At 45.8% G+C, this 25000-nt stretch overlaps 1 protein-coding gene across 5 annotated transcripts in view; it reads left to right on the plus strand.

Moving 5' to 3' along the window:
- Positions 1–25000, plus strand: part of dop1a (DOP1 leucine zipper like protein A) — a 59282-nt gene that overhangs the window by 21197 nt on the left and 13085 nt on the right. For 2 of the 5 annotated variants that reach the window (XM_060905542.1, XM_060905547.1), the window contains exons 7-20: positions 7404–7503; positions 8173–8282; positions 10421–10535; positions 11938–12052; positions 13384–13503; positions 14942–15029; positions 15354–15383; positions 16365–16577; positions 17202–17658; positions 17969–18246; positions 23118–23270; positions 23363–23463; positions 23580–23857; positions 24003–25000. The exon at positions 24003–25000 is cut by the window's right edge and continues 1088 nt beyond it. In XM_060905542.1, the coding sequence (XP_060761525.1) occupies positions 7404–7503; positions 8173–8282; positions 10421–10535; positions 11938–12052; positions 13384–13503; positions 14942–15029; positions 15354–15383; positions 16365–16577; positions 17202–17658; positions 17969–18246; positions 23118–23270; positions 23363–23463; positions 23580–23857; positions 24003–25000 (3156 nt within the window). The remainder of the gene's footprint in view (positions 1–7403; positions 7504–8172; positions 8283–10420; positions 10536–11937; positions 12053–13383; positions 13504–14941; positions 15030–15353; positions 15384–16364; positions 16578–17201; positions 17659–17968; positions 18247–23117; positions 23271–23362; positions 23464–23579; positions 23858–24002) is intronic. The other 3 variants (XM_060905543.1, XM_060905544.1, XM_060905545.1) reach the window with 3 other exon arrangements.

The raw sequence follows: 25000 nt of genomic DNA on the forward strand, positions 1-25000 counted from the left end.
TTACTCACTCACTCCTTCACTCACTCACTCCTTCACTCACTCACTCCTTCACTCACTCACTCACTCCTTCACTCACTCCTTCACTCACTCACTTACTCCTTCACTCACTCATTTACTCCTTCACTCACTCACTTACTCCTTCACTCACTCCTTTACTCCTTCACTCACTCACTCCTTCACTCACTCACTCCTTCACTCACTCCCTCCTTCACTCACTCACTCCTTCACTCACTCACTCCTTCACTCACTCATTTACTCCTTCACTCACTCCTTTACTCCTTCACTCACTCACTCCTTCACTCACTCACTCACTCACTCACTCCTTCACTCACTCATTTACTCCTTCACTCACTCATTTACTCCTTCACTCACTCATTTACTCCTTCACTCACTCACTCCTTCACTTACTCACTCCTTCACTCACTCACTCCTTCACTCACTCACTCACTCACTCACTCACTCACTCCTTCACTCACTCCCTCACTCTCTCATTTACTCCTTCACTCACTCCCTCCCTCCCTCCCTCCCTCCCTCCCTCACTTCTTCACTCACTCCTTCACTCGCTTACTCCTTCACTCGCTCGCTCACTCACTCCACTCACTCACTGCCTCACTCACTCACTCACTCACTGCCTCACTCACTCACTCCTTCACTCCCTCCCTCCCTCCCTCCCTCCCTCCCTCCCTCACTCACTCCTTTACTCACTCACTCCTTCACTCACTCACTCCTTCACTCACTCACTCCTTCACTCACTCACTCACTCCTTCACTCACTCACTCACTCACTCACTCACTCACTCACTCCTTCTCGCACTCACTCCTTCACTCACTCACTCACTCCTTCACTCACTCCTTCCCTCCCTCCCTCACTCCTTCACTCACTCCTTCACTCACTCCTTTACTCCTTCACTCACTCCTTTACTCCTTCACTCACTCTCACTCACTCACTCACTCCTTCACTCACTCACTCCTTCACTCACTCCTTCACTCACTCACTCACTCCTTCACTCACTCACTCACTCACTCACTCACTCACTCCTTCACTCACTCACTCACTCACTCACTCACTCACTCACTCACTCCTTCACTCACTCCCTCCTTCACTCACTCACTTCCCTCACTCACTCACTCACTCACTGCCTCACTCACTCACTGCCTCACTCACTCACTCCTTCACTCACTCACTCCTTCACTCACTCACTCACTCCTTCACTCACTCACTCACTCACTCACTCACTCCTTCACTCCTTCACTCACTCACTCCCTCACTCCTTCACTCCCTCACTCACTCCCTCACTCACTCACTCACTCACTCACTCCTTCACTCACTCACTCCCTCACTCCTTCACTCACTCACTCACATCACTCGCTCACTCCTTCCCTCACTCACTCACTCACTCACTCACTCACTCACTCACTCCTTCACTCCTTCACTCACTCACTTCACTCGCTCACTCCTTCGCTCACTCACTCACTCACTCACTCACTGCCTCACTCACTCACTGCCTCACTCACTCACTCCTTCACTCACTCACTCCTTCACTCACTCACTCACTCACTCCTTCACTCACTCACTGCCTCACTCACTCCTTCCCTCACTCACTCACTCACTCACTCCTTCACTCACTCCCTCCCTCACTCACTCACTCACTCACTCCTTCACTCACTCACTCACTCACTCCTTCACTCACTCACTCACTCACTCCTTCACTCACTCACTCACTCACTCACTCACTCCTTCACTCACTCCTTCACTCACTCCTTCACTCACTCACTCACTCACTCACTCCTTCACTCACTCCTTCACTCACTCACTCCTTCACTGCCTCACTCACTCACTGCCTCACTCACTCCTTCCCTCACTCACTCACTCACTCACTCACTCACTCACTCACTCACTCCACACCACACACACTCACCATCACTCACTCACTCACTCACTCACTCACTCCTTCACTCACTCCTTCACTCACTCACTCACTCCTTCACTCACTCCTTCACTCACTCACTCCTTCACTCACTCCTTCACTCACTCCTTCCCTCCCTCACTCACTCCTTCCCTCACTCACTCACTCACTCACTCACTCACTCACTCCTTCTCTTACTCCCTCCTTCACTCACTCCTTTACTCCTTCACTCACTCCTTTACTCCTTCACTCACTCCTTCACTCACTCCCTCACTCCTTCACTCACTCACTCACTCCTTCACTCACTCACTCCTTCACTCACTCACTCCTTCACTCACTCACTCCTTCACTCACTCCTTCACTCACTTGCTCACTCCTTCACTCACTCACTCACTCACTCACTCCTTCACTCACTCCTTCACTCAATCACTCCCTCACTCCTTCACTCACTCCTTCACTCCTTCACTCACTCCTTCACTCACTCACTCACTCCTTCACTCACTCACTCCTTCACTCACTCACTCACTCACTCACTCATTCACTCACTCACTCCCTCACTCCTTCACTCCCTCACTCACTCCCTCACTCACTCACTCACTCACTCCTTCACTCACTCACTCCCTCACTCCTTCACTCACTCACTCACTCACTCACTCACTCCTTCACTCACTCCCTCCTTCACTCCTTCACTCACTCACTTCACTCGCTCACTCCTTCCCTCACTCACTCCTTCACTCACTCACTCCCTCACTCCTTCACTCACTCACTCACTCACTCCTTCACTCACTCCCTCCTTCACTCACTCACTTCACTCGCTCACTCCTTCCCTCACTCCTTCCCTCACTCACTCACTCACTCACTCCTTCACTCACTCCTTCACTCACTCCCTCACTCACTCACTCACTCACTCCTTCACTCACTCACTCACTCACTCACTCCTTCACTCACTCACTCACTCACTCACTCACTCCTTCACTCACTCACTCACTCACTCACTCACTCCTTCACTCACTCCTTCACTCACTCCTTCACTCACTCACTCACTCCTTCACTCACTCCTTCACTCACTCACTCCTTCACTCACTCACTCACTCACTCACTGCCTCACTCACTCACTGCCTCACTCACTCCTTCCCTCACTCACTCACTCACTCACTCACTCACTCACTCACTCCTTCACTCACTCACTCCTTCACTCACTCACTCACTCACTCACTCCTTCACTCACTCACTCACTCACTCACTCACTCCTTCACTCACTCCTTCACTCACTCACTCACTCACTCCTTCACTCACTCACTCCCTCACTCCTTCACTCACTCACTCACTCACTCCTTCACTCACTCCCTCCTTCACTCACTCACTTCACTCGCTCACTCCTTCCCTCACTCACTCCTTCACTCACTCACTCACTCCCTCACTCCTTCACTCACTCACTCACTCACTCACTCCTTCACTCACTCCCTCCTTCACTCCTTCACTCACTCACTTCACTCGCTCACTCCTTCCCTCACTCACTCACTCACTCACTCACTCCTTCACTCCTTCACTCCTTCACTCACTCACTTCACTCGCTCACTCCTTCACTCACTCACTCACTCACTCACTGCCTCACTCACTCACTGCCTCACTCACTCACTCCTTCACTCACTCACTCCTTCACTCACTCACTCACTCACTCCTTCACTCACTCACTGCCTCACTCACTCCTTCCCTCACTCACTCACTCACTCACTCACTCACTCACTCACTCACTCCTTCACTCACTCCTTCACTCACTCCCTCACTCACTCACTCCTTCACTCACTCACTCACTCCTTCACTCACTCACTCACTCACTCACTCACTCCTTCACTCACTCACTCACTCCTTCACTCACTCCTTCACTCACTCCTTCACTCACTCACTCACTCACTCACTCCTTCACTCACTCCTTCACTCACTCACTCCTTCACTCACTCACTCACTCACTCACTCACTGCCTCACTCACTCACTGCCTCACTCACTCTTTCCCTCACTCACTCACTCACTCACTCACTCACTCCTTCACTCACTCACTCCTTCACTCACTCACTCACTCACTCACTCACTCCTTCACTCACTCACTCACTCCTTCACTCACTCCTTCACTCACTCCTTCACTCACTCCTTCACTCACTCACTCACTCACTCACTCACTCCTTCACTCACTCCTTCACTCACTCCTTCACTCACTCACTCACTCACTCACTCCTTCACTCACTCCTTCACTCACTCACTCCTTCACTCACTCACTCACTCACTCACTCACTCACTGCCTCACTCACTCACTGCCTCACTCACTCCTTCCCTCACTCACTCACTCACTCACTCACTCACTCACTCCTTCACTCACTCCCTCACTCACTCCCTCACTCACTCCTTCACTCACTCACTCACTCACTCACTCACTCACTCCTTCACTCACTCACTCACTCACTCACTCACTCACTCCTTCACTCACTCACTCACTCACTCCTTCACTCACTCACTCACTCACTCACTCCTTCACTCACTCCTTCACTCACTCACTCACTCCTTCACTCACTCACTCACTCACTCCTTCACTCACTCACTCCTTCACTCACTCACTCCTTCACTCACTCACTCACTCACTCACTCACTCCTTCACTCACTCACTCCTTCACTCACTCCTTCACTCACTCCTTCCCTCCCTCACTCACTCCTTCCCTCACTCACTCACTCACTCACTCACTCACTCACTCACTCACTCCTTCTCTTACTCCCTCCTTCACTCACTCCTTTACTCCTTCACTCACTCCTTCACTCACTCACTCACTCCTTCACTCACTCACTCCTTCACTCACTCACTCCTTCACTCACTCACTCCTTCACTCACTCCTTCACTCACTTGCTCACTCCTTCACTCACTCACTCACTCACTCACTCACTCACTCCTTCACTCACTCCTTCACTCAATCACTCCCTCACTCCTTCACTCCTTCACTCACTCCTTCACTCACTCACTCACTCACTCCTTCACTCACTCACTCCTTCACTCACTCACTCACTCATTCACTCACTCACTCCCTCACTCCTTCACTCACTCCTTCACTCAATCACTCCCTCACTCCTTCACTCACTCCTTCACTCACTCACTCACTCACTCCTTTACTCCCTCACTCACTCTCACTCACTCACTCCTTCCCTCACTCCTTCACTCACTCCTTCACTCACTCACTCACTCACTCACTCACTCACTCACTCCTTTACTCCTTCACTCACTCACTCACTCTCTCATTTACTCCTTCACTCCCTCCCTCCCTCCCTCCCTCCCTCACTTCTTCACTCACTCCTTCACTCGCTTACTCCTTCACTCGCTCGCTCACTCACTCCACTCACTCACTGCCTCACTCACTCACTCCTTCACTCACTCCCTCCCTCCCTCCCTCCTTCTCTCCCTCCCTCCTTCACTCACTCCTTTACTCACTCACTCCTTCACTCACTCACTCCTTCACTCACTCACTCCTTCACTCACTCACTCATTCACTCACTCACTCATTCACTCACTCACTCCTTCACTCACTCCTTCCCTCCCTCCCTCCCTCCCTCCCTCCCTCCCTCACTCCTTCACTCACTCCTTTACTCCTTCACTCACTCCTTTACTCCTTCACTCACTCTCACTCTCTCACTCCTTCACTCACTCACTCCTTCACTCACTCACTCCTTCACTCACTCACTCACTCACTCACTCACTCCTTCACTCACTCACTCACTCACTCCTTCACTCACTCACTCACTCACTCACTCACTCCTTCACTCACTCCCTCCTTCACTCCTTCACTCACTCACTTCACTCGCTCACTCCTTCCCTCACTCCTTCCCTCACTCACTCACTGCCTCACTCACTCACTGCCTCACTCACTCACTCCTTCACTCACTCACTCCTTCACTCACTCACTCACTCACTCACTTACTCACTCACTCCTTCACTCACTCACTGCCTCACTCACTCACTGCATCACTCACTCCTTCCCTCACTCCACTCACTCCCTCCTTCACTCACTCACTCACTCACTCACTCACTCACTCACTCACTCACTCCTTCACTCCTTCACTCACTCCTTCCTTCCCTCCCTCCCTCCCTCCCTTCCTCACTCACTCACTCACTCCTTCTCTTACTCCCTCCTTCACTCACTCCTTTACTCCTTCACTCACTCCTTTACTCCTTCACTCACTCCTTCACTCCCTCCCTCACTCCTTCACTCACTCCTTCACTCCTTCACTCCCTCCTTCACTCACTCACTTCACTCGCTCACTCCTTCACTCGCTCACTCCTTCGCTCACTCACTCACTCACTCACTCACTCACTCCTTCACTCACTCCCTCACTCACTCACTCACTCCTTCACTCACTCCCTCACTTACTCACTCACTCCTTCACTCACTCACTCACTCACTCACTCCTTCACTCACTTGCTCACTCGCTCTCTCACTCACTCACTCACTCACTCACTCACTCCTTCACTCACTCACTGCCTCACTCACTCACTGCCTCACTCACTCCTTCCCTCACTCCACTCACTCCCTCACTCACTCACTCACTCCTTCACTCACTCACTCACTCACTCACTCACTCACTCACTCACTCACTCACTCCTTCACTCCTTCACTCACTCCTTCCCTCCCTCCCTCCCTCCCTCCCTTCCTCACTCACTCACTCACTCACTCACTCACTCCTTCTCTTACTCCCTCCTTCACTCACTCCTTTACTCCTTCACTCACTCCTTCACTCCCTCCCTCACTCCTTCACTCCCTCCCTCACTCCTTCACTCACTCCTTCACTCCCTCCCTCACTCCTTCACTCCCTCCCTCACTCCTTCACTCACTCCTTCACTCCTTCACTCCCTCCTTCACTCACTCCTTCACTCGCTCACTCCTTCACTCGCTCACTCCTTCGCTCACTCCCTCACTCCCTCACTCACTCACTCACTCCTTCACTCACTCACTCACTCACTCCTTCACTCACTCACTCACTCACTCCTTCACTCACTTGCTCACTCGCTCTCTCTCTCGCTCGCTCACTCCTTCACTCACTCACTCACTCACTCACTCACTCACTCACTCCTTCACTCACTCACTCCTTCACTCACTCACTCCTTCACTCCTTCACTCACTCACTCACTCACTCACTCACTCACTCACTCACTCCCTCCTTCACTCACTCACTCCTTCACTCACTCACTCCTTCACTCACTCACTCACTCCTTCACTCACTCACTCACTCCTTCACTCACTCACTCACTCCTTCACTCCTTCACTCACTCCTTCACTCACTCATTCACTCATTCACTCCTTCACTCACTCACTCACTCACTCACTCACTCACTCATATTACCCCCCCCCCCCACACACACACCCGTGACTCTGATGGTGAATATTGTAATTTTTGTTCTCTCTCTCTCTGAAAGGCTGATGTTGTGGGTTTGTGTTTTTTTTTTTCTCTGCTTCCTGTCAGGCCACGCGTCCCGATATGATCCGAATCCTCTCTGCAGCGCTGCATGTTGTCCTGAGGAGAGACATGTCACTGAACCGCAGACTGTATGCATGGCTACTGGGTGAGGAAATTCTCTCTCTCACACACACAGTAAATAAGAAACGGTGTTTTTTTGAGAGGCGTGGGGGAAGAGAGATTGGCAGGTGAGGGACTGACTGTTTATGGCAGATAAACAGAGGTGTGAGCAGGACATGTCGTGCCTCTCAGATGTTCCTCAACATTAAATCAACTGTGAAATCCTGATGTGTTATAAATATGTAATACATTGAAGATTGTAATCGTTGGGAAATCACTGTAGTACAAGTGGAACAACACACTCCAGACTGCACTGACTACTAAAACAAAACCTGTTAAGGGGTGACCGTGTTATTTTTGTGTAACAGTGCAGTGTGTGTTATTTCTCTCTGATCACGTTCACGCTTTAGAACTGTAAGTGTGCAGTTATTACTGTTATAAACACCACAGGTTTATAATGCGTGTATTTAGTATTTACTTCCTCTTTACTCTGTTTTTACGTGCAAACTGTGTGCTGGGGCAACCATCACGGTAAGGGAGTGTGTGTGTGTGTGTGTGTGTGTGTGTGTGTGTGTGTGAGAGACTGGTTTATGAAGAATGAATGATTTTTGTGTGTTTGAAATTCCTGGTATATTTATTTAATTCACTGCAGTGTAATCCAGTATGTAACTGTGTGTGTGTGTGTGTGTGTGCGCACGCATGTGCATGCACGCAGGTTCTGACAACAATGGTGTGAAAACAGGTCCACGGAACAGCCGTCTGAGCAACCCAGAGGAACACGCAACACACTACTTCAATACCTACTCTAAAGACCTGCTGGTGCAGGTGTGCTTCTCTCTCTCACACACACACACACACACACACACCACGTTATACAGACTCACCGGCCACACACACACACACACACACACACACACACACACCACGTTATACAGACTCACCGGCCACTTTAATAGGAACTTGTTGAGTCTAAGATCCCTGTTCTTGGCTGCAGGAGTGGAACCCAATGTGTTCTTCTGCTGTTGCTGAGATGCTTTTCTGCTCACCACGGTTGTAAAGAGTGATTATATGAGTTACTATATCCTTCCTGGAAAAAAAGCTCGACCCAATCTGTCCATTCCCCTCTGACCCTCTCTTATCAACAAGGCGTTTGTTTCCACCCACAGAACTGTCGCTCACTCACTCAGTGTTTTTTGTTTTCTGCACCATTCTGTGTAAACTCTAGAGACTGTTGTGTGTGAAAACCCCAGGAGATCAGCAGCTTCTGAAATACTCAAACCAGTCCATCTGGATCAAACCAGCACCCATACCACAGTGAGAGAAAGTCACACTGTGAGATCACAGTGTTTCCCGTTCTGATGTTTGAACATTGTGAACATTAACTGAAGCTCCTGATTTGTATCTGTGGGATTTGATGCATCAAGCGATTGGCTGATTAGAGAACCGCAGAAAACAGCAGGCGGCTGGAGGGGTGTTCTGAATAAAGTGGTTGGTGATTGGTAAACACACACACACCCCACGTGTTTGTTTTTATATATATAAACCCCCCTTTACAACAAACAGGTTAAAACAAATGTGGGGAGAAAATTCCTGGCAACAATTAAGGATTGCTTTAGACGTGGGCATCCCTTGGCCAGGATTTTCAACAAGAACACCCTCAACATGAGTTATTCCTGTATGCCAAGTCTGGCCGCTAAAATCAGTGCACACAACAAGAAAATACTGACGGAAACACCGGAGCCGCCCAAGAAGTGTAACTGCCGCAATAAGACAATCTGTCCCCTCAACGGCGCGTGCCTTACAAAGAATGTTATTTATCAAGCCACCGTTGAGAGCGAGCGCGGTAAGGAAACCTATATTGGGCTTACGGGGGACACATTCAAGTCACGCTACAATAATCACACTGCGTCATTCCGTCACATGGGCAAGCGTCACGCGACAGAGCTGAGCAAACATGTATGGATTTTAAAGGAATCCAGAGAAAATTACACACTGACAGGGACATTATAGCACGCACCCCGGCATATAATAATAGCACGAAGCGCTGTAACTTGTGCCTCACAGAAAAATATTATATTGTATGCAAACCACATCTAGGCACGCTAAACAAACGCAATGAACTAGCCAGCGCGTGCCGGCACGCTAGTAGGTTTATTTTAGCAAACACCTCTTGAGTATAAAAGCAGCCATGTACTGATATTCTCGCCGCACCTGATGAGAGAGCAAGTTGCTCTCGAAACAGGCTTGTCGTGCGCAATAAAATTCTGCGTGCAAATTGAAGTTTTTTCCCTCTTTATTTTGTTGTGTGTGTTTTTATATATATGTAAAACAGTTATTCCACGAAATTGAGTCGTACATGAGCTGATAACGCTATAATCCATGTACGATGAGATTGAGTGGAATAACTGTTTTATTTTATCCACATTCACTAGATTTTGAGAAACGGAGCATTTTTATTTTTTGCAAATTCCGTCAATAAAAACTTTATACAAAACATCCGACAAAATCATTTCCACTTCGAATGTAAACAAACCGGCGAAATGACAGGAGCAATTTGTGAAAAATGCGATAATAATAATTCTTGAAAAATAAAAAAAAATGTGTTCTTACCATCAAATACTTTTTATTCTATTTTTTTTATATTTTTGTGGTTTTGTTTTTGAGTTTTTATTTCATCCTCGGTTGGTTCAACAACACGCTCTGCCATTTTGTTTATCTCTACTCACAGTATATGAGCTGATATTCTAGTAGTAGAGTAGCCAGTCAGAGCTCGCGATTGCTCATATCCAGTGAATGTGGAAAGAATAATTACACACACACACACACACACACACACACACACACACACACACACACCACGTTATGTACACATACATTTGTTCTGGTTCTATTTTTCATGCAGCCTAATAATCTGCCGGAGAGCTCACTCTGGTTAAAAATGTCCACTCCGTGTGTGTGTTTAGGCCATGGTTGGGATTCTGCAGGGAAAAGCACGAGGTGGTGAGGAGGAGAGCGCGCTGATGCACGACTTGAAACCTTTCCGCATCCTCATCAGCCTGCTGGACAAACCTGAGCTGGGTACACACACACACACACACACACACGCACACACACACACACGCGCGCACACACACGTGCACACACACACACACGCGCACACACACGTGCACACACACACACACGTGCACACACACACCAAAATGCAGAGGCCAAAGAAGGAAATAGTATTTTTTGTTGTCAAACATGTGATGTAATAAAATCAGGAGAAAATTCTAAACTGAGAGAATAAAACACTAATCTGATAATCATGAGTGAGAAGATTGTTAATAAATGGAGAATGTTAATAAAATAAATTAATTAATTTGAGTGTTAATAAAATAAATAAATTAATTTGAGTGTTAATAAAATAAATAAATTAATTTATGAGAGTGTTAATAAAATAAATAAATTAATTTGAGTGTTAATAAAATAAATACATTAATTTGAGTGTTAATAAAATAAATAAATTAATTTATGAGAGTGTTAATAAAATAAATAAATTAATTTATGAGAGTGTTAATAAATCTAATTGGAGTCTTGTATATCACCAGTGTGTTGCTGCATGAACAATGCTAGTTGTAATGATCACATTAATCACTGGTTAAATTAAATGAAACTGTTTCCGCACTCATTATTCAGCAGCACAGAGAATAATTTTATATTTTATTTTATATCACGGGTGGCACGGTGGTGTAGTGGTTATCACTGTCGCCTCACAGCAAGAAGGTCCGGGTTCGAGCCCCGTGGCCGGCGAGGGCCTTTCTGTGTGGAGTTTGCATGTTCTCCCCGTGTCCGCGTGGGTTTCCTCCGGGTGCTCCGGTTTCCCCCACAGTCCAAAGACATGCAGGTTAGGTTAACTGGTGACTCTAAATTGAGCGTAGGTGTGAATGTGAGTGTGAATGGTTGTCTGTGTCTATGTGTCAGCCCTGTGATGACCTGGCGACTTGTCCAGGGTGAACCCCGCCTTTCGCCCGTAGTCAGCTGGGATAGGATCCAGCTCGCCTGCGACCCTGTAGAACAGGATAAAGCGGCTACAGATAATGAGATGAGATTATATATCACGCTGTGATAGTGACTTGAGTATCAGACTTTATGAAACCACAAGACACTAAATCATAATATATATGTGTGTGTGTGTGTGTGTGTGTGTGTGGGATGGAGGAGATTTGATCACACTTTTATTTTCACTATGTTTTGTTGAATTAATAAAATAATGTTTATGTTAATTTGATTCCGGTAAACATGCTCACCATGTGAAGGTTAATCTGATTGGACGCTCACCTGCTGTGCTTACAGACACACTTAACTTACTTCACCATTTTATCCATAAAATATTCACTCGTCCAGATCAGCCGTGCAGAACTCACACCCTGACTCTGAGTAAATAAGATCTCTGATAACGAGACGCGTCCCTCAGAGTCTCACCGCTCTGTGTGTGTAGGTCCCGCGATCCTGGAGGATGTTCTGATCGAAGTGTTCAGGACTTTACACACCCAGTGCCGAGCAGAACTGGACCTGCAGAACCCCTTCAGCAAAGACCACACCCAGCTCAGCAGGTAATAATAATTAATATAACTCACTTCATTTAACAAGGTAGTGTGAAGTGGCACATAAATTTCATTGAAAATCAATTCTGAAGCTGAAAATGACCCTAAAAACTAATTTTGTTGAAATTATTCATAAATACTCACCTAGTCCTGAATTACACCCCTAGCAACACCCTTAGCAACCAAGACGCAAATCATCAGCAAGCTCCAGTACTCTTCGATAGTGATGTCATTTCATGACTGTACCGGTGTCGTGGGCTTTGAAAACGTACTGTTAACACAATACGCTGTCACACACTGCAGAGTCGAGACTTTGGAACATGAAACTGATAGAGTGTAGAAGTTCGGACATGGAGGGACCAACATAAAGCCCCTCCCCCACCTCTTCCTCCCCCCGACTCCTCAATCCCTCGTGCACCCTCAGGTGCACCAGAAGACTGGGGTTCCGCTGGGTTCCTTCCCTGCTGAGGCCGTCGTTCTTCTCAAAACAGTGCCACACTTCAAGGTTCACAGATTTTTCACAGGAAACTTCAGAAAAATACGATTCCCTCCTTAAAGATATACCGAATAATTTATTTGTGTTTTATTTATTATACTATTGTTAAATTGTTCGTTTGTGGCTTGAGAATGAATTTTATAGAAATTTGATGTGCCACTTCACACGATCCCTTTAACCGTGATTTGGGACGCAGCCTGTTAAATATTTAAACACTGAAACCTTTTAGTGCAGAAAAAAGGAGGTTTAAAGAACTTTACAGCAATTCCACGCGGCGTTGAGTTCTGGACTCTGATTGGTCAGAAGGTGTTGATTAATTCTCTCTCACAGCAGCTCTGGCAGTAGTGCAGGTTTATATTAATGCTCTCGCTCGGATACGTTATCGTTTCTATAGTAACGGCTCATTCCCAGGGGCGTGTCCAGTGATAAACAGATTAAAACTTGTGTAATTGTTGATGTGATGAAGTTTTCTGTAACGTTTCTGGAAGGAGTCTCCAGTGTCAGCGCCGTGTAACGTCAGAGTTCAAACGTCTTCAGGACAGAAGAGTTTACACTTCCTTACAGTTTCTCAGTAACACGACAAGCTGCATTTTTTTATCTTATTAAGTTCAAAAAGAGAGAGAGAGAGAGAATCAGAGAGACTGCTGAGGGAACGACTTTTAAAACTGCTGTACTGTAAATGAGAACAGTTTCAAGGACGTTCCACAACACTGACTGTAACTATAAATGGATAAAAAGTATGATCTTTAAGAAATAAAAAATTGTCATCGTTGTTGAATTGCTGTGCTGTAAGAGGAATAAAACACCTGAGGTTCTTGAATTTTTCTTTGTCTCTCGTGTTCAGTAAACTCAGAGAGAATAAACGCACAGCGGAGCTGATTAAAACGGCAAACCTCTTATTCAACTCTTTTGAGACGTATTACATGTGGGATTACATCGCTCGCTGGTTCGAGGACAGCTGCAGGTGTGTGAGAGCTTCCTTTCTTTCTTCCTTTCTTTCTTCCTTTCTTTCTTCATCTTTTACCCCGTTTTTCTCTGTAATTTGGACTCCGCCCACCAGTTAGATCTCTGTCGTATGACAGTCACATCTTTTCGAGCCACAGAGCAGCATAACACACTCAGAGGAAAGCACTATCTGCCCTCTTCCGCATACATGAGCTCATAGACACACACAATTGGCTCGTGTTGCTCTGATTGACAGAGACCAGGGAATATGCCCCTCCCACATTTTGCTTCCTTGAGTCCCTCGCTGTAGCATGATCGGGATTTGAAACCGTGTTCTCTGGAAGCTTTTCTGCTGCACCACGTCTTTATTTCTTATCTGAGCTTTCATTCTCAATTTTTTTTCTACATTTGTTGTTGTTGTTGTTTAATCTTTCTGTTTTTCTTGCCACAGCAGGAGTTTGTTGTCATGTCTGCTCACACTGAAACTGAGTTTAGTTATCTGTCAGTGCGTTTACATGCACATCCAAATCGAGCTGCTGTCGGTAATCGAGCTGAGGGTCCCAGCAGGGGTGCCAGAGAAATCCAGTCCTACATGCACACAAGGAACTCGAGCTATTGTGTGAGGTACATTGTGCACCCGAGCCACAGGTGGCGCTACATGCCCCATCGTGTTGGTACACTTCCGGTTGTCGTCATGAAGAAGAGCTATTCAAGCGTATAAACGAAGTTATCAGTTCCGTGTTCACAAGAAGAGTGTTTGTAGTTTGTATGTACGAACGGAAGTGTTCCTAATAAAGTGGCCACTAAGTTGATCTGTAATGGTGAATATATTAACTGTTAGCCTGCTAACATGCTAATAACTTACCAACTAATTTGAAATGGGCGCGTACATGCCCGGACACAAGTGTTCCTAATAAAGTGGCGGCTAAGGTGAAGTGTCATGCCGACCAAGGCTGTTGTGTTTCCCGCTTGTGGTCTCGTCACTCGTCACTTCCGGAAGGGGCAGTGCTGAAGTAAGTAGCTCGACTCCGTAGCTCGATAGGGTTTACATGCAGTAAGTAGCTCGGCTACAATCGCATAATCTAGGTCGCGTAGCTCGATTACGAGAAATCCAGTTCGGTTCGATTTCAGCCGAGCTAAGGTGTTTCCATGGCTTTTAGAACTTCGATTTCAGTCAAGCAACGATAGAAATTCGATTTTCTCTATGTGCATGTAAACGCACTGAGTGTCTCTCTATCTCTCTCTCACACACACACACACACACACACACACACACACACACACACACACGTCCGAGAACACACCCCTGATTTTCAGTGAATGTTAAGCTGCACTCCCGCTCAGGGGGGCGTGGTTTTTAGCTGTGAATAAACACTCAGCACTATGATGGAGGAGTCCAGGGTTTTTCTTCAGGATGGAAAATTATTTTCTTAAACGTGTGTTGAATCTCTGTGCAGACGAACTCCGGGTGGATCGACCGCGTCGCTCCTGTCATTGTTCGAGTTCTGTCAGCTTGTTGACTTCCTGTTGGACATTGTGTCTCTTGTGAGCGGAACAACTTTAACACACACACACACACACACACACACACACACACACACACACACACACACTTATGACTCCCGATGTGTGTTATTGTAATAATAAGGCTGATGTCTGGTATGATGAGGTGTTAGATGAGCTGCTCTTCTTCAGCTTTCCTCAGCTTTATTTATTCACAAATTTCCTGCACAGCTTTGAGAATTTGTGAATAAAGTTCTTTATTGACTTTTTTCTGTCCATGTGCTCTGCTCATCTCTCTCTGCTGAACCCCTCTGCTCTCTCTCTCTCTCTCTCTCTCTCTCTCTCTCTCTCTCTCTCTCTCTGAAGCCCACTAGAAGTATGCGAGTGATCTGCCAGGTACAGTACTCCTCCTTTACTGCTCGTTTTTACACTCGTTTATCTTCCTGCAGCGTCACCTTCATTTCATTCATACAGAGAAATAAAAAGCTGTGCATGCGCTGTACACTGTCCTCATCCTCTTTCCTCTTTCACCCTGAACTCTGTGGACCAGCTGAGACGTGATCAGTGTGTAAAGTTTACTACTTTATTTCTGCACTGGTGCTATGATGCTAATGGCGCTAACAGGGAATGGAAGTGTATAGCCTCCACTTTACTATAAACACAGACTGAAGGACAAAAGGGCACAGAGCAAAACACTGCCAGCACAAATCACCAGCTCTGTTAGGGGGCGTGGCCTGAAATCTGAAGGTGGAGCTTGGATAATGATGATGGTGAATGTGATGGTGTATGAGGTGGTAGAGTGACCGGTGTGTTTAGAGCAGGATGAATAAATGATGCTTTTTTAAAAACCTGTCAGAGTAAATTTTACTGCATCTTGTTTCACATGCGTGTGGACGCTGCTCTGCAGGTTGGTGTTTTAATATTTCACTTTATGGTTTTGCACAGTCTGCATCAAGGCAATAAAATCCAAAAGCCCAAAAAATGAAAACTATTTCAAAAATAAGTATTGATTAGTTTTAAGAATTTTATTTTTCAGCAAAAATAACTACTTTTTTTTTTTTTAACTGATTGAGATCAAAATGTGTCCTATAGAGGGACAAAAAAGCAAATTTTAGACACAGATGACATCTCAGCTGGTGGACTGCAGGGACGTTACGCACCGTTCCATTTCTGCTGCTTTAACTCACTCTCTTAGATATTAATATTCACAAAGTTAGAGACCAAAAATACAACATCAAGTTGTTTAAATTTTCAAACAATAACTCAACAGTTTCAGTTTACTGCAGATCAGGCGTCTTACATAAATCTCTCTCCCTCCCTGCACACTGTGTGTGTGTGTGTGTGTGTGTGTGTGTGTGTGTGTGTGTGTGTGTGTAGGAGACGTATATAGAGATCCAGACGGAACACCTGCCCCAGCTGTTGTTGAGGATGGTGTCGGCCGTCACTCTGCAGCTCGGTGCTCTCAGTCTGTCGGAGCTCACACACTGTCTGCGCCTCTGCTCCAAAATCCTCAGCAAAGTCCAGCCGCCGCTCGTCTCCCCACTCGTTCTCCCATCAAGCGGCTCCGCCCGAGAGCAGGACGCACACCAGGTCAGTGCACCACACTTGTGCACGCAAACGCTGGATATTTCACTCTCACTGTAATACACAGCTCTTACAGAAATGCTACTGTATAATCAAGAAGAAAGAAAGGGAAAAGGTGAGAATGAAAGACAAAAGATCAGCGATTGTTCTCTTTCTGTCGTCTCAACCATCGGAGACGGATGTGGATACAAATACGGTTCAGTTCTTTTACTAGAAAACTCGAGGCAGATCGGTCTGAAACCGCAATCAGAAGCTCATAGTTGAGGGTCAGGGACCGACTCGAGTCCAGCGAGCTGCAAACAGCAATCAGAAACAATCAAGAACAGGAAACTAAGCACAGGGTCCGAACCTGGATAACAGAACCCAATACGTAAGTTTGGTACGAACACACTAACGGTACGGTACGGAGCGTATCGCTTCCCAAAGTGTGTGAGAGTGAAGAGACTCGTTACAGTCTCTGGCATGGTGTGTGATGAGAGGCAGGTGTGCGTAATCAGTACTGTGGTCTGTCTTTCTTTCTTTCTTTCTTTCTTTCTTTCTTTCTTTCTTTCTTTGCACTTGTATTTCCTGCTTTGATCTTGCATACTTTTTGTTGTTTTTTTTTTAATCTCACCCCACCCCCACCCCCAGGCTGCCCCGTCCTCTCTGGACGTCCCGGTCATTGAGGACGTGTTTGAGGACCGAGAAAGTCCTTCTGTTGTTCGTTCTCCTGAGAGCAGCTTTACAGATTTTGTCCAGTACAAAGAGGTGGAGTCTGATGACCACGCCCCTCTCCAATCCAATCCCAGACTCCAGGCTGGTTCTGCGACAGCCTCTAAAGCTCAGGGTGCTCCTGTGATGCAGCGTTGCCTCGAGCACTTCCAGCACTTCCTGTGCAGACTGGTGGAGCTCTATATCGCCCCGGTTCACACAGGCGACGGGGCTAAGCAGGAAGAGGCGGAGTTAACAGAGAGGCTGTGTGTATTTGATCAGAGGGAGTGTGTGTCTGCGTTCATGGCTGCGTGTCAGCTCTTCCTGGAGTGTTCCAGTTTCCCCGTGTACATCGCCGAGGGAAACCTCAAATCTCCCACCAGAGACGAGCACGAAGGTTCGAAACCAACGCACGCAAATACGTTTTGTGTAGCAAATGCATATTAAACATAGACAAACTAAAATTTATATCTTATTTATTTTTAAATTTTCTTAGAATTAATTCTAGTTTTGTTTTTGTATGGAATTTTACTGTTTTATTTGTTATTTGTTTATTACTACTGTGTATAATTACTTATAAATTAATAACAACAATAATAATAGTGCGTTACTTTTTTGTATATTGTGCTTCTTAAAGTGCATTTTTTTATGTTAATGTCGTGTGTGTGTGTGTGTGTGTGTGTGTGTGTGTGTGATGATGATGTCAGACAGCAGCGGTGTGACTCCGCCTCCTCGATGGCTCGAGTCGCTGATGAACGCTTGTTTCTCCGAGTTGGACTTTAGCGTCCGCGCCATTGCCGTCTCCCTCCTCATGGACCTGATAGGTCTGACTCAGTCAGTCGCCATGGTGACAGCAGAACGGGTGGGTGTGGCCAACTCCTCCCAGCCGATGAGCCCGAGCCAGGGTCGTGTTGCCGTGGTGATCAGGCCGCCGCTCACACAGGGGATGTTAAAGCACATTGCCAACCACACCGACTTCTTCAAGGTGACAAGTTAATCTCTCTTTCTTAATTTCTTTCCTTTCTGCTCTTTCCTTCCTCTCTCATCCATCCATCTATCATCTGGAGCCGCTGATCCTGTGCAGGGTTGCAGGCGAGCTGGAGCCAATCCCAGCTGACTATGGGCGAGAGGCGGGGTCCACCCTGGACAAGTCGCCGGGTCATCACAGGGCCTCCCTCTCTCGCTCTTTTCTTATTCTCTGCTTTCATTTTTTCTTTATCTGTCTCTCGTCCTCTTATCTTCAACAGTTTCTTCTGCTCTTTATCATTTATTTTCTACTTTTTTCTTCCTCTATCACTTTTTCTATCTTTTTCATGCTCATAATTTTTATTCTTTTCACACACACACACACACACACACACACACAGTCATTTTTCGATTTCTTTCTTTCTTCCTTTTTCTGTTTCTATCTTTTCTACCAGTCCCTTGTGCGATGTGTTTGTCTCTCACCTTTTTTGTTTTTTTCCTCTTGATTTCTGTTTTTCATTCTTTCTATTTGATTCTCTCTCTCCTTTTCTTTTATACTTTCTCATTCTCTCATGTCCTTTTTTCATATTCATTTTGTATTGTAGTGTAGTGGTGTTTAACCTGGCCTGTTTAGAGTATTTTAGTAGTAAAGATCAGACCCCCGTCTCTCACTGTCAGTCTGCTGTATTTGGAACTCTAAAAGGTCAGAGTTGATTTTCCGATCTAAAAGCATTCCAGCTCAGCTTGGAAAATCATGGATACCTGGAGAAAAGTGATAATTGCATGGCTAGTCTGTGTTTGATAATTCATGTAGATCTTCTTAATATGTTTATTTTTGCACTCTATGAAGCGAAATGATGTACAATGTCGGCCAACTGTCTTCGTCTTTGCTCACAAAAATGATCTATTACACTGAGCTTACAACCCCAATTCCATAAATTTGGGGCACTGTGTAAAGCATGAGTGAAAACAAGTGTTGTCAGGCAAAACAAACCTCGCCCGGTAGCACTTATGATGAATATGAAGGAAGATATCGTGAAAAAATTCGGTCCCCTATGGGTCCATGTGGCTCCTGCTGATAAATAATAGTTTTCCGATCCCGTGTCCCTACAGTAAATACAGCATATATATTTACTCTCTGACGCAGGAGCCACAAAAATGAACAATTTAAAAATCACAGAAGTAAAATATACCAAGTGTCTGTACTTTATATTATTCTCCTCTTCCCTCTTACAGTTTTCCAAACTGAACCCTCCGAACCGAGGCTGACACACACACGCTGTCGCCACGACCCAAACTCTTATTTCCCGGAAATGGCCCGGCGCTAGAGCTCAGTGGAACGCACTTTCCCTCTGGAATAAGCATAAACATGTCTGAAAGCCATTTCTTTAGTCTAGTCCGCTCATTTAGAACGGTGAACCGAATTGTATACGCTCGCCGGCCATTTTAATAGGAACACGTGTATGCGCAGTGCGCGACTGTTACACTCTTACAGCACGATGACTTAGTGGCTCGCGCCTCTATATGAGGCAGTAGATACAACAAAAACAATCTTGACCTTTTTGATGACCTTGACCGGATGACCCTCAAAATGTTGGAGGTTCTATTTGAGACCGATGACCATCTATCCTGAAAGTTTCATGAAGATTGATCCAGCCGTTTTCCCGTAATATCATTAACAAAAAAACAAAGAAACCCGACCGAAAACAATACCTCACCCCCTGGTGGACTCCGCCCCGGGCGAGGTAAAAAAAGAATATGATGATTTGCAAATCATGGAAACCCAATGTTTCATTGGAATTAGTACAAAGACAACATACCAAATGTTGAAACAAATTTTATTATTATTTTATTTGAAATCTATGCTCATTTTAAATTTAATGGCAGCAAGACATTTCAAAAAGTTGGGACAGGGGCGTGTTTACCACTGTGTTGCATCACCTCTACTTTTAACAACACTTTGTAAACGTTTGGGAACTGAGGAGACCAACTGCTGTAGTTGTGAAAGAGAAATGTCGTCCCATTCTCACCTGATATACAATTTTAGTTGCTGAACAGTTCGGGGTCTCCTTTGTCGTATTTTTCACTTTCTAATGGGAGACAGGTCTGGACTACAGCAGGCCAGTTTAGCACCTGGACTCTTTTACTACAGAGCCATGCAGCTGTAATATGTGCAGAAAGCGGTTTGGCGTTGTCTTGCTGAAAGAAGGAAGGCCTTCCCTGAAAAAGATTTAGTGTGGATGGCAGCATATTGCTCTGAAACCTGTATATATCATTCAGCATTAATGAGGCCTTCCCAGAAGTATAAGCTCCCCATGTCATGTGCACTAACGCCGCCTCATACCATCACAGATGCTGAGTGCTTTTGAGCTGTGCACTGATAACACGCCGGATGGTCCCTCTCCTCTTTAGCCTGGAGGATGTGGGGTCCATGCACTGCAAAAAATGATCTCTTGTTGAGAGAAAATATCTTTAATATGGGTGAATTTATCTATTATTTCTTATTAGAAGTTTACTAGAACTCAAATATAGGATTATTTAGCTTACTTTGAGACACTTTTACTAATTTCAAGCCTTAAATGTTCTTATTCTATTGGCAGATAATTTTGCTCATTTTAAGCATTCAATTCTAGAAAGAAGCAAAATTATCTGCCAATAGAATAAGAAAATTTAAGGCTTGAAACTTTGGGAAGACCTCAGTAACACCCTGTCAACTGTTGTTAAAGTTGTAAACTTTATTAAAGCGCGCCCTTCTAACAAAGTCTCGCGGTTACCAGAGAACACGCCCCCCACTGTAACCGTAGCTGCGTCAGCAAGAGGCCCAGGGCTATCGAAACGGAGATCGGCGCCGTGCCCATACGCCTCAAAGAGCTGGTTAGTACTGGGACAGGAGACTGCCTGGGAAGACCAGATCCTGGCGTGAGAGGGACTTTGACTTTCTAACAAGAGACTTTTTGCTCAGCTGTGCGAGGATGAAGTGCATCAAGCATTACTGCTACACGCAGAGGTGCGGTGGTTGTTGCGCGGACAAGTGCTTTTGCGTTTTATGGAACTGCAAGAAAAAAAATAAAGGAATTCTTGCAAGATCACAATCGACTACTGTGTGAACCGCTGACTGATGCGTTTTGGATCAAAGCAGCACCTGGCGGACACATTCACGCTCTGCAGTGAGACGAACGCAGGGGCCTGACTCAAATGTCATGCAGTGCAAAGACACTCTGGACGCTTTTGTGTGCAAAATGAAGTACAGAGCTGCAAAAATGTCAAGAGAGGAGTTCCAGTATTTTCCACTGCTGCTGAAACAGTCTGATGGCGCTGTGCGTACGTCTTTACGCACAGAGTTTACTCGACACATGAACCTGCTCTGTGAGGAGATGAAGAGATTTAGCTCTCACGAAAAGAGACATAGTTAGATGTCCTTGCAGTTGTTATTTCTGTTTCAATTTTATACACCTGGTGAGAAACAGAAGGAAAGAAAACTGTATAGATGCTGATATATCTGGCCATGAATCGCTGTCTTTCTTTTGTAATGAGGTCGGCCTACTCGGTTTATTAAAGAAAAAAAGTTAAGCTCATGTCTGAAGTTTAAATATTAAGCTTTCTTGAAAAGAGACAAATATTTTAATGTCCTTGCAGTTATTTGTGTGTGTGTGTGTGTGTGTGTGTGTGTGTGTGTGTGTGTGTGTGTGTGAGAGATAAACCTGATGACATAAAAAGGAGGAAAGAAAAACATGTATCTATATACACTGTAAAACAAAGAGAATAGAAACAAAAAACCCGCAAATGCTGTTTATTTTTGCAAATAAAGGTTTATAATTAATCACTTTATTCTTTTGGTGCGTGTGGGGGGGTTGGGGTTGGGGGGGCTGGCTTGTCTTGGACACAAGCAAGGGGGGCTTCAAGGAAAAAGGTTGAGATCCACTGATCTAACTCACAGACTCAGTTTAGTAAATATAACCTGAAACTACCTTTACTGCCTGTCAGGACGTTATAATACATTATTATCTGTATATAATCACATACAACTTGAAATAATTTATTTCCACTTTCTGTGCTCCTGTTGTTCCAGCGCAGACAGGAAGCTGAGCTGCTTCAGTATGTTGAACTCGATTATTCCAAAAGAGACGTAAGAAACACTCGTCTGATCATCATCTCATCAAACCTGCACAAAATTTAAAGCTTGCAGTATGAAGAAACCAATAAAAAGCATGTGTTTTCCCCACTGTAAGGTGCCCTATAGGGCATTTTATCACATTTTATTGAATATAGAGGCACTCTAGAGGGCACTTTGACTGTGTTTTTTTGGCCCATGGGGCACTGGGGGCAGCCCTGAGTCCACCACTGACCAGAGCTGCCATAAGATTTGACGCCATGACACCTGAAGTGAAAATTTAATTGCGTTCTTTAGTCACTGCAGCCGTTGTAAGTTTGATTACAGATGGCAGGGAGGATATTTATGTCGAATATTTTATTCCAAAAACTGTCATAGGATATTTCACATCATTATACTACACACACTCTAACAACACACACTCTTAACACTTTTCCTGCGATAGAGAGAAGTGAGGATGAGCAGAATTAACCAGTTACATGAATAAATATTTTATCCAAAGAGAGGTGTGGAAAGAGGAACTATTTCTTGATGTTCTGTAAGAAGCATGACCCACGTGTCCTGATGTGATTTCCTGCTATGGCTCCAGGTTCAGATTCGTTCCAGGGTCGAGTGGTCTGCCAGGAGGTCCAGAAAAAAATCTTTCCAGTTCAATAGCAGAATCTCTAGCAATAAAGGCTGAAATTATTATTAAAGGATCTTGCTTCATGCTCTCTCTCTCTCTCTCTCTCTCTCTCTCTCTCTCTCTCTCTCTCTCTCATCCCACTGGTTGTGTGTAGAGCGTGGCGGTGTTGTTGTGGGATCAGTTGGGTGAAGCAACTCCTCAGCATCATCAGCGTAGTGTGGAACTTTTCTATCAGCTACACAACCTCGTTCCCTCATCCAGCATCTGCGAGGACGTCATCAGTAACCAGCTCATGCACCGAGACAAGGTGGGACTCTTTACTATGCGTTAAAATACAATCATTATTCATGGAACAAATAGCTTTGCTTCCTAAACAACCCCCTTTCCCCCTCCTTTCAGAGGATCCGATTGGAGGCTCATGTGAAATTCTCAGTCTTGTGGCATCTAACCCGAGACTTGAATATTACCAAGTCTTCACCTTTCAGCCGCACCTTCGACAGGTGAGATAAAGCGTTCAGGACATGCAGTAGAGTTTCAGTTATCAAGAAACTTGGTGGTGATGTGCATATAAAGCCTTATTTCAGAGGTTAATTCTATCATGTTGTACCTCTCTCAGGTCTCTCTTCATCATGTTGGACAGTCTGAGTTTTTGGGATGGTTCAGCGAGTGCTGTGGGGCGGGCGTGGCTCAATCAAGTGCTCCAAAGACATGACATCGCTCGAGTTCTTGAGCCGCTTCTTCTGCTGCTGTTGCATCCAAAAACACACCGTGTGTCCATCCAGCGTGTTCAGGCTCAGTGCCACTGGACCTGGGCCTTTCCTACCCCTCCAGCACCAGAACCTGGATCAGAGCTGTCAGAACCTGGATGCTTGGGGGACAAAGGCTGCTCTGAGCGTAAGTGCAGTTTAGTTCTACTTTTGATTTTGTTGCTTTGTTTATGAGTTTGTGCATCTGATGCTTTCTGATCAAGGACAATCTGAGAGGTAAATACATTTCTGATGATTTTCTGTGCTCTACTCTGATCATTTGTTCTTTCCAGCAGAGTACTGTATGCCTCAGGATAACCTGAAAGGCCGAGCCCTTCCTCTGGATGATATGGAGCCCTTCAGCCTGACGGTGAACCCTTTAAGTGACAGTCTGTCACTTCTGAGCCTCAGCATTGAAAACTTACAACTTTGTGGCGAATATCAACCTCCGGACCAGCAGGGGGAGCTGCCAAGCTCAGAGTCAACCAGTTCCCAGTCCTCTACTGTGAACAACGGCAGCTTGAGCGAGCTGGAAGGAAGTGGTAGTACCGTTAATACTTGCGATCTAATACAAGAAGCAGAACTAGAGGACGAGTCCATAAACATGGCCGTTTCTGCGATTCTTGCTGACCTGGTGGACAGGGTGGTGCATATGGTGGAAGACGGTTCCATTGAAACACCTTCACCTCTGGAAGTTTGGACTCGAACTGACTCAGACAGTTCCAACACGTCAGAAGCATCTGTTGATTCCCAGGTCAACGTGGGGCAGTTTCCTGGCAACCAGTTTCGAACACTTCCTGAATTGGTGGCTGGTGGCACGCTGGAATTTCTCACAGTTCCTTCATCATGTGATGAACCTCGTGAAGGAATAACAAGGCACAGTTCCTCACCTTCCATCGTCACACTTCCAGATAGTCGTGAAAACGGTGCTCCAGAGCTAAGCTTGCACCCAGATGACCCTCGGTCCCGAAAACGCAGCCACAGCAGCACCCAGCTTAGCCTCAAGGGTAAAATCATGGAGCGTCTCACTGACAAATCTCCTGGAGCCAAGCCCAAGGTGAAGAAGAATAAGAGGAAAGAAGAGGAACGTCGAAAGTCCAACCAGGCAGATAAGAACCGTCCCTCCAGCATCTTCTTTGGTGACAGCTTGGACTTGGAGAATTGGTACAGCTGCGGTGAAGGTGAGGTTTCTGAAATTGAGAGTGATATCGGATCTCCGAGTGGCGGCGCCGGTGGAGTCCTGGGCTCTTCCCGATCTTCTGTGTGTCCAACACACTTTAACATCCACCCC

This window comes from Neoarius graeffei, chromosome 23, assembly GCF_027579695.1.
Source record: "Neoarius graeffei isolate fNeoGra1 chromosome 23, fNeoGra1.pri, whole genome shotgun sequence".
Classification (NCBI taxonomy): Eukaryota; Metazoa; Chordata; class Actinopteri; order Siluriformes; family Ariidae; genus Neoarius; species Neoarius graeffei.